General features: G+C 44.2%; 2 protein-coding genes across 2 annotated transcripts; one reads left to right on the forward strand and one right to left on the reverse strand.

Moving 5' to 3' along the window:
• Positions 1-1883: 1883 nt before the first annotated feature.
• On the reverse strand, positions 1884-4551 carry LOC109472405 (5-hydroxytryptamine receptor 3A-like). The gene is made up of 4 exons (XM_019772174.1): positions 4546-4551; positions 4180-4258; positions 3480-3612; positions 1884-2982 (listed from the first exon to the last, which is right to left on the reverse strand). Exons 1-4 carry the CDS (start codon positions 4549-4551, stop codon positions 2586-2588), a joined length of 615 nt encoding a protein of 204 aa, XP_019627733.1. The 3' UTR covers positions 1884-2585.
• Positions 4552-8247: 3696 nt separating this feature from the next.
• On the forward strand, positions 8248-10450 carry LOC109472406 (the record flags this gene model as incomplete). The annotated part of the gene is made up of 2 exons (XM_019772175.1): positions 8248-8655; positions 8938-10450. Coding segments are annotated over exons 1-2 (1921 nt in total), but the record flags the coding sequence as incomplete, so codon positions are not given.
• Positions 10451-10492: the final 42 nt, after the last annotated feature.

Genomic DNA, 10492 nt, shown 5'->3' on the forward strand with positions numbered 1-10492 from the left:
AGACAACATGTCTTCATCGCACCACAATGCGGTGTTGGAGAATTTCTTGCAGTAATATACGGTGATGGCGAAATGACGACGTTGGGGATATGGCTAGGGTTAGGCGTGGACACGTTCGCCCGCCCTCTCATATACTATGGCATGGAGTGAAATATTGTTTTTCCTCATGATTCTCCTTCTCCTGTCATTTCTTTAATATTTTATTTCAACATATTCACCGAGAAAGGGCGGGACATGAACGCTATTATCATATAGCTTACACGATAGCCTATCCAAACTGATGCAGTAAGTGACACAATGTACAATTTACCCGTTGCACATGCTGAATAGAACATAGAACATAGTTTTGTCTGGAGTCAGCTGAGGTCACTGGGTAGAGTTCACGTTAACTGGGTCAAAGGCAGGGAACAGGTGTTCTTATGGGAGTCACCCGAGGTCATTGGAACACAACTTAAGTTATGTTTGGATTTTTTTAGAACTAGAGCCATGTTCTATTGGGTCACCTGAGGTCATATGCGGGTGATTATTGTGTTTTTAAATGTATGGACAGGCTGTCGTTTCAACGGATTCCGAAAGGGGCGCATATTTCGCTGTACACCGACACCTCGTGCTGCACGGACTTGTCGTCAAGAACGCAAAACGCCTCGCGACCGGCGTTGCTAGGTGACGTCATCAGCTGGACCCAGGAGTATTTCCTGACGTACAAGCGGCGACCTCTGACCTCTGGATGGCTGCTGTGCTGGAGAGCCGGGCGAACGCGTCCACACCTAACTCCAGCCATATCTTCAACGTCTTCATTTCGCCATCACCGTATGTTACTGAAAGAAATTCTCCAACACTTCATTGTGGTGCGATGAATACATGTTGTCTATCCTCATGTTTCCTCTCCTTCTCCTTCCTCTTTTTCTACTGCCATTTAAATGGAATCAATTTCTTCATTTTGGGGATAAATGACCTAAAATTCAGAGTGAGTATGGAAGTAGGGTGGACAAATTGCTACAGGCGTTTTTTTTTAAATACAGGCTCGTTTTATTTTTTTTGGGGGGGGGGGCATTTTCCGACAAAAGCTGTTCACAATGATGGGTGACTCATAAGTATGGTATGCGAATCAAGAACCAATAGTCATGCTGCTTACCTTCATTCCCGTTATTTATTCGCTATTGGAATTTACTATAAGTTAATTCATAGTCTATAGATAGGCATTATTCCTCGTGCATCTAAACATGGCTCAATCGGCCATGAAATGTTCTAATCACAAAGTTAGGAGGTCGGGGATGTTTATTTTTTCAAACTTTATCTGTTTTTACCTAACAGTTAGTTATTATTGCTATGTCTTTTTTCCTTTTTGCCCTTTTTATTACTATTTTTTAAAAATATAAAATAGGCGTTTTATTCAATTCTTTTGTTAAGAACTGTCCAGCCTTAAGTCCCAGTGACCTTAAGTCCCAGTGACAGGTAAGTAATCTTGGCCGGTAGACTTTGATACTATTTCTGGGATATCGAGCTGTGCCATTGAGGCTGGCTAACACTCTTTAAGTAATGAAAAAGAATCAGCCCAAAGGTCTATGTTAGCACCAAACTAGATTTATGCAACAACGTAGAAATTAATCACTGAATACACTCAATTTTAGCGTTGCGTTTTATTGAAAAACTCACGCTTTTTAACATATGCAAAAACGCTCAGATAAACCTGAATCCCAACATACAAGTTGCATTCTTAGTTCATTGTTAACCACAGTTCTTATCGCCATAATGTTCATATGGGATCCAGGCTGACTGACTCACACTGTTGCATGCTGAAACATGATAAAATGATACATATATGATATATATCTCATATTAGTATAATAGGCGTTATATATATACCAATTATACGAATATGAGGTAAACACACATTCTTGGTCATAATTACTATAATCACACAAAAGCTACTTGTTATCCTAACGCAAAATTCTTTACAGATCAAGAAAAAGCAGTCTACATGTAACAGCTGGACAATTTCTCTTTTCCGGTTGTTCCCCATTGGTCTCAAGACTAACCCTATCTGATTAGTTCGGCAGCTCCGGTTGTGTAGAAATGTCCGCTGAGCTGAATAGATAACAGATGAAGGTATGAATAGATGAAAGTAAATGCAATTGTTACAGTCAAGATGTGTTCATGTCTGTTTACACAGGGAACCTTTACTTACAAAGTGTCACGGACAGGTCATTTGTTTGAAGAGTTTGATGAACCGAGAGTTTACAGATAAAATATGCGATCTAAGGCGACTCACTATCTAATAGTACACCACAAGTCTTTCCTGGTTAGATACGTAACTTAACTTAGATATATATGTTGTCTGCTTTATATGCTCCATAGGAGCTATAGGCTCCATTGCACACATTCACCTTCGTTTGGTATTGATCATACTGAAGATGCAAATTTAGTATGTATGTTCCACCAGTGGGGTTACTACCTTACTAAAGTTTACAAAGGACTACAGCCCTTGTAATGGCATGTCCTGACTGCACATGCATGTTAATCAATACATAACAATCAAGTCGCATTTTTTTGGTTGTGTTAAGGCACGTTTACACAAGTGTAATTTACTTGCCCAGATACATGGTCATGGGCACGGCCACGGCAATGCTGATGACGTACATGACAAGGCAGAGCCTGTCCAGGACCTTAGCCAGCAGGGTGTAGTCAGACACCTCCTGCTCGTTCTTCATGGCCTCGGCCAGCTCCTCCATGTTACGGGAGGCGGAGGACACGGCAACCTCCAGGCGTGAGACCGCGGTCTCCAGGCGCGTGGGCGGCGCGGACGGCTGACGGGCTGTCTCGCGGACATCAGCCGGGCTTTGAAGGTCGACCACCGCCATGTCATCGGCGGGGATGACGCGGTTGGTCCGCTCAGACCAGGCCAGCTTCTTGCTGCTGGGACCAGTCTCTCCATCGTCGCTTGCAACCTTCTTCTCTGTCAGATCTCCGAGCAGTAGGCACCTTAACAAACACCACCAAGAAAAAATGATGTCAATGTTTCTTTATGATACATACGTTCACTCCCATATCAATAGGCATGTCCAAACGTTCAGATTACTTCATGTTCAAAGTAGAAGCAATTAATAAAATGTTAAAATGTTACCAAGGTTGATACTTTAAAAATCAGACTAAATCTACAAAGAATCATCATCTACAAAGAAATATACAAAATCTACAAAGAAAAGAGCCTAAAATACATGCTAATTTGCAGCTTGGAAGGGTAACAGATGCAGAAAAAGTTTATAAAAGTATTAAGTTGCTAATTTGATTCCATCGTATAAAAATAGATAACGAATCTTTCCTGGTACGTTAAATTCATATCAGCCTAAACATGTAAAAGGGCCTAATAAACCTTATAACTTAAACACGAAACAACAATAAAGATGTATATGAGTTTCACTTCATGGGTATTTGTCTATTTCGGTCTAACCTGAGCTAGTGTTACGAATAGTACATACTTTGCCATGTAACGGAGAAAGAAGGTCTTCGCCATTGGAGACAGGCTCCCCTGCCTGTCATGAATGGTGATGATGGCCATGGTGAAGAAAAGGAAAAGTCCCATCAGCGCCATGCACACGACGATCAGCGCGGCTGTAACAGCATCCGTGGTTAACAGTTAACAACATGTTCCGAGAATTTTTACTATGGTTAACAGTTACCTAAGCAACCTAAGCACAAAATACTAATGAAATCCAATGAGGACTGTAAATCTGTTTTGCTAAGACTACACCCGCTCTCGAACCACTACTTATAGATGGACGGACACTAGCGACAGTTGTTCACATCAAATTACTCGGTGTGAAGATACAGATGATCACCGTAGCAAACAGAAAACTGTTCCGTTATCATCGTTGTAAATGCCTATTAATTCAGAATTAGTGTCTGCAAGAAGATAAAGTTTTAGGTTTCAAGTTCCAAGAATTACCTATTGATTTTCGCTTACTTTTTTATCTCAACGGAGTCCGGCCTGGCCGTGAGGAAGGTATTTAAGGGTTTACTTAATGTCGACCAGATAAATTCTACGTACTTGGGTTGAAATGCACAAGTGGCAGAAAACGAGATGAATGGAATCAAGAAGGTATTTCAGTTTCCAAGTAGTTTAAAATTCTAAACTAAGGAAAACATTTACAACATGGTCGCATCTATATGTTTACTCACCGAAAAATGGCAGCGCCCCCTTGACAGGAAGCACATCCGTCACGAACACGAGAGACACGACAGTAGATAAGAGGGTAGTCTGGACCAATCCATGCTAAATTTTATGCTAAATTTATGCAGATTTATGCAAATACAGTAATGTATGCAGATGTATGAATATTTCATAATTTTAATGATTATGCGTTCATTTATTGATAAATATGAATATTAATGAATAAATATGAATTAATTTATGTATATTTTGATATGATATATTATGACGTCATTGGAAGGGGTCAGATAGAGTTCAGTGTGCACTTTTGAACCCGGTTACCTGGGTAACCTGTCGCCTAGGCAACGTTTTGTGAAAAATGATGCCACGCCCACCGACATTGTTACTTTGACATGGTTAGCGACAGCATTTGCGGTAGATGATTGGGTGAAAGGAAACGTAGGTGACTTGTCCTGCGGATCTGGAGAAGTCCATTGGTTTGCATGTAGTTTGCATGGAAAGTAGGCGACGTGCTTCACGGCGATTGGTGGAAGGTCTGTGGGTGTCGGTCAGCAAATTGTATAAAGGGGCATCAGAAACTGGCGAGAAACCAGTCCCTCTTGTGGAGACAAACCTGCATAGAACTCTGTCGACAGCGAGAAAAGATCGAGACCGACAAGCCGAGGTCCAACACAGCCCCCGGAAGACATTCGATCGAGAAGACCGTAGCTGCATATTGACAACATCATGGCCCGTGGCGGTAACGACAATGTGCCTGACTTGCCTCTAGATGACCAGACCCTCGGTAACGTGTTCCGTGAAATATGTGGACACCGGTACCGCGAGACGTTTCGCCGACTGATGTCTGCCGACTGCTACGGATGTCAGGTCGATCATCCTAGTCAAAGACACCATCCCTGCCTCTTCTTGCACGACGACGAACTAAGGGAATACGGTCACCGCAGTCTGGCGAACATGCTGTTTAGGAAAGTATATGCAGACTTTGTAGGTCTTTCTGTGTACCTATGCGAGCAAGAGCAGGTCCTACCGTTAGAGACCATGCGGCAAAAATATGAGGAGTGGCGTCGAGACATGCAGCGCTCTATCGACGCAGACCAGGAGGAGGAGGCTGGTGAAGAGGAGAAAGAGGGCGGATGCGACAACAAGTCTGGGAGTGTTCATCCATGGATTTGTGACATGATCGAAAAAGAACTGTGAAATATGATTACCGATTGTTCATTCATGGATCAGACACATGATCCAGAAGAAGCACCGTGCATAGTTTTCTGTAGTGTGAATTATGATTACAGATTTTTTCATGAATAAAGTGCTTCAATGCTTAAGATTTGTGTCTGTGTGTGTATGTTTCTAGTGTTTAATGTGAAATCGTATACAAATGATCGGTTTCAAACATCCGCGTTAAATTGTCGAAAGGTGTAGTTTATAGATCGACGTGGATGTATCTTAAAAGTTCACGAAATTTGACTATTGTGCTTGTGGTATCGTTTATTCACCACGCAGGCTGGGGGTAAAAAGGTCAGCGGCGCCTTTGGTACTGCGCGCCAAAATCGGATGTCTATTGTGCTCGCGGTAGGCGGTATCGTTTATTCACCACGCAGGCTATGGGGTAAAAGGTTAGCGGCGCCTTTGGTACTGCGCGCCAAAATCGGATGTCTATTGTGCCCGCGGTAGGCGGTATCGTTTATTCAGTACGCAGGCTGTGGGGTAAAAAGGTCAGCGTCGCCTTTGGTACTGCCTTGGAAAGTTGACCGTACAGTATGTGCTTGCAGTAATTGTTTAGCACACGAGTAAAATGCAGTTAATTTGTTTAGCACACGTAGTAAAATGTCAGTGATGCCCTGGTGTAGTTCCATTTAGTTAAAGTTAAAAGCTCAAACGGAAGACGTACGTATTCAGTGGTTTACTACACACGCCTGACGTGTTTTTCAGAACACAGGCGTATAGACTTGACAAGACAGAACTATTCCGGTTGGTAGATAAGATTTTTGATGAGGAGAAATTGGGAAAATATCACCTACCTTTTCGCGTCCAATGTACCCAACACAAAGGTTAGACTTAAACGTGTGCTTGAAACCGTACTGCATGCAAGAGGAACAAATAAACTAGGGTTGAATCAATCTTTTGGTTGCACGTATTTACAGGCTATCCTGTCGTAATGTGACCGGTCAGACCGACCATCAGACACTGCGAACTTTTATGCATTCACAGTTACGTGTAGCAGAACAAAGAACATCTGCCGTTCATGTCGTTCCCGCGCAAATAGTTCCTGCGCATATCGTTCCCACGCAAACCGTCCCGCACATGTCGAGTCAAACAAAGAAATGGACACACCACCTAGTGTGACCATATGCCGCTCCGGTGCACATCGTTACCGCGCAAACAGCTACCGTGCATATCGTTACCGCGCAAACAGCTACCGTGCATATCGTTACCGCGCAAACCGTCCCGCGCATATCGAGTCGAGTTGGTGACGTACTTCACTGGGATTGGTGGAGGTTCTGTGGGTGTGGTTTCCGACAACAGTACAAGTTAAATAGCAGGGTTCTACCGGACCACACGTTAGTCCGTCCTCTGGAGAGGACACGACTGACACAAGCGGCAGCGGGGTCTTCAAAAATGGAGAGCGGGAGTTCTGGCGATGGTGACGGTGAACCGAGAGCGTCTACATCTGAGTATGTCGCGCACCAAAGAGGAGGCGTTTGGAAACGGAAGAGGAACGGTGAGTTTTGTTTTGTATACTTTCTAATTCTATGTATGTGTAGAAGAACGTGTGTCGATAGTTATTTCTGTTGTAAATGATTTAGATATTTTTATCTGTTCAAATGTTTTAGGTCTCTAGACATTGGGTAATGCTACTGCTACGTAGAAAACGTCAGGGGGACATGATAAGGTCGGAATTCAATGCGTCTCTTTTGTGTTATATTTCCGAACACAGTTCAGTGTCGGAGTCGGAACAAAGTCCAGTTGTGGCGTCTATGGAAGACGAAGAAGGATTAGCACAAGAAGAAGATGACGATGAAGATTCTGAACCGTTATTCAAGATTAAACAAATCAGGCAGAAACCTGTCCAAAAGTTTAACACCAATCAGGTGACGATGACTGCCGTGCCTAATCGCGACGTGGACTTGTCTGACCATGATACTATTATGAATGTCTTGAATGGTATGTTCGAAGGCATGATTCATCATGTCGACAAGAATTTGAAGGAAGATGACAAGATGAGACTCATAGTGCATTCTAACCAGCTTGACAATCCTGTGTCCACAAAAATGGTCAACAAATCTGACATGTCCCCAGAACTAATCCTTTCGGAGGTGGAACGAGTCATGCAGTCGCACAAAGACTTTGTTCTGGACAGCTCCTTTTGCGTGGACTTACTTACGGTGCAGTTTCCCGAGAAAGGAAGCGGGCACTGGAGATTTTTCTGTAACATCGAAGAGTTTGTTCAGAACAAGTCATGTATCATTACAAATCAAAAACCGAGACAACCTCTGTTGTGGTAGAGCGCTTGTCGTGGCGGAAGCCTACCTCCAGAAAGACAACCCAAATGTCAACTGGAATAGTATTCGACAGGGACGTAAAATTCAAACCGTATTGGCCCAGACATTGTACCAAGACGCAGGTGTTGCTGAAGGACCCTGTGGTTTGCCAGAAATACAAAAATTCCAGGAACATCTGTCAGCCTACCAGATCGTCGTTGTCTCGGCAAAAGAATTGAATGAAGTAGTGTACAAAGGTCCGAACAGGGAACAAAAACTCATTTTGTACCTTGTCAACGGCCATTACAATGTCATCACTAGTATCACTGCATTTATGGAGAGGGCATACTTCTGTTGGGCGTGTAACAGAGGTTACAACGATCGGAAAGGTCACAGATGTGAGCAAGTATGCAAGCTGTGTGAAACGCCAGGGTGTCTTCCATGTGACGAATGGACCTATTGTAAAGCATGCAATAGGAACTTTCGGTCACAACAATGTTTCGACAACCATGAGATATCTGGTCATTCCAGAGAATCACGTAGTGTGTGTAGCTATAAGGTCCGGTGTGAAAACGTGTCTAAAGGTTCACCGGCGAGATGTCAAACATGAGTGTTTCAAACGAGAATGTCGGCATTGCAAAAAGACTTGTTGAAAGCGACCATCTATGCTTCATGCAAAAAATCAAGCGTAAGAAAGAGCGTGATGACGATGACATCAACGAGAGGATAAGCAACGACCACGAACGTAGAGAAGTGGTCACCTCTAACGACCCGGTCATGATTGAAGAACATCATCGAAATGGACGGCTTCATCGTATACAGCTAGACAACGGAGAAGAAGTGTCCGCCATCATCATAGAGACAGAGGCAGATTTCAAGACACATTTTGGATCGCGTCCCAACAAGACACGACAACGAAAAGACAAAGGAACAGGTAGAGAAGATGTGGAAGAAAGGGACGAGGAGAAGACGGATGATGAAGACGAATACGAAGACGAACCAAACGTGATTTATACCTTTGATTTCGAAACTGAACAGAGTACAGGGCAGCACGTACCTATATCTTGTGTAGTGAAATGTGAGCATGACAAAGGTGTCATCGTCTTCAGAGGGCCAAACACTTGTGACCTCTTTTGCCGTTGGTTGTTTCACGACTGTCACGAAAACAGTACCTTTGTGGCACACAACTTTAAAGCTTTTGATGGGTATTTTATCTTGAAATACTTGATAGACAATGCCATAGTACCTAAAGGCATCTTCAATGGTGGAAAGATTATGACACTGCAGGTACCTCGCCTGAAAATCAAATTTATCGATAGCTTCAACTTCATTCAGATGGCGCTCTCCAAGTTTCCCAAGACCTTTGGGTTTGAAGACATCTCCAAGGGCCATTTCCCACATCTGTTCTCTTCCATCGAGAATCTCGGCTACAAAGGTCCCATGCCAGATATCAAATATTACGATGTAGATTCCATGTCGCCCGACAAGCGGGCGCAGTGCATGGCCTTTCATGCCGAGAAGGTGAAAGAGGGATACGTGTTTGACTTTGTGTCGGACATGACAAAATACTGTATAACAGATGTGCTGGTCCTGGAGAGAGGCTTACTCAGGTTCCGGGACACCTTTGGGAGCGCCACGTGCGGGATTAACCCCATAGACAAACCCCTCACCATTGCGTCAGCCTGTAATCTGGTCTTTCGCACAAATTTCTTGAAGGCAAACACCATTGGCATCGTACCGACGGGGGGATATCGGCACTACGAGCTTCAGAGTAAAGAAGCCCTCGATTGGCTTAATTTCGTGGCGTTTCGTGACAGTCTGCACATTCAACATGTAAACAGCGGCGGGGAGAAGAGAGTCTGTGGCAGAAAGGTGGACGGCTTCTGCGCAGAGAGAAACACTGTGTATGAATATCACGGGTGTTTTTATCACGGGTGCCAGAAGTGCTTCAAACCGCACACGAAGAATCCCGTGAATGACACAATGATGATTGATCTCTACACCGACACCATGCGAAAGAGAAAGATGATCGAGGAAGCCGGGTTCACCTACGTCGAGATGTGGTCGCACGATTTTCATGACATCAAGCAGAACGACCCCCTCTACGCAGAATACAGGAACCGTTCTCCATCCACCGGTGAGACACCCGCAGAGAGGGATGGTATTGGATTTCTAGACCCAAGGGATGCTTTCTACGGTGGCAGAACAAACGCCAGCCAACTCTATGCTAAAGCCGACGTCGAAAATGGTGAAACCATCCTATATATAGATTTCACTAGCTTATATCCGTACGTCAACAAGTACGGGCGGTACGGCATTGGTCATCCCGAAATCATCGTTGATAACTTTGAAGATCTGAGTAACTATTTCGGGGTCGTTAAGTGCAAGGTATTGCCGCCGCGAAGGCTGTACCATCCCGTCCTGCCGGACCGAGTTGGAGACAAGTTGCTGTTTCACCTGTGCCATGCATGTGCCGCCATTCGCCAGCAGACTCCCTGCCAGCATTCTGATGACGAACGTGCTTTCGTGGGTACCTGGGCTACCATCGAGTTGAACATGGCCGTAGAACAAGGGTACAACATCCTACAAATGTACGAAGTGCACCATTTCCAAAACACGTCTACAACACTGTTTCGCGGCTACATCGACACATTCCTCAAGCTCAAGCAAGAGTCGAGCGGATGGCCACTCTGGGTAGTCAACGCAGCCGATCGTTCTTCTGCCGAAGAACAGTACCTGCGAGAGTACGAGCAGAACGAAGGTATCAAGTTGGACAGGGCCAACATCGCCGTCAATCCGGGTATGCGGGCGCTCTCAAAGCTCATGTTGAATAGCTTTTGGG

The sequence above is a fragment of the Branchiostoma belcheri genome, unplaced genomic scaffold (assembly GCF_001625305.1).
Source record: "Branchiostoma belcheri isolate BF01 breed outbred unplaced genomic scaffold, Haploidv18h27 scaffold272, whole genome shotgun sequence".
Lineage (NCBI taxonomy): Eukaryota > Metazoa > Chordata > Leptocardii > Amphioxiformes > Branchiostomatidae > Branchiostoma > Branchiostoma belcheri.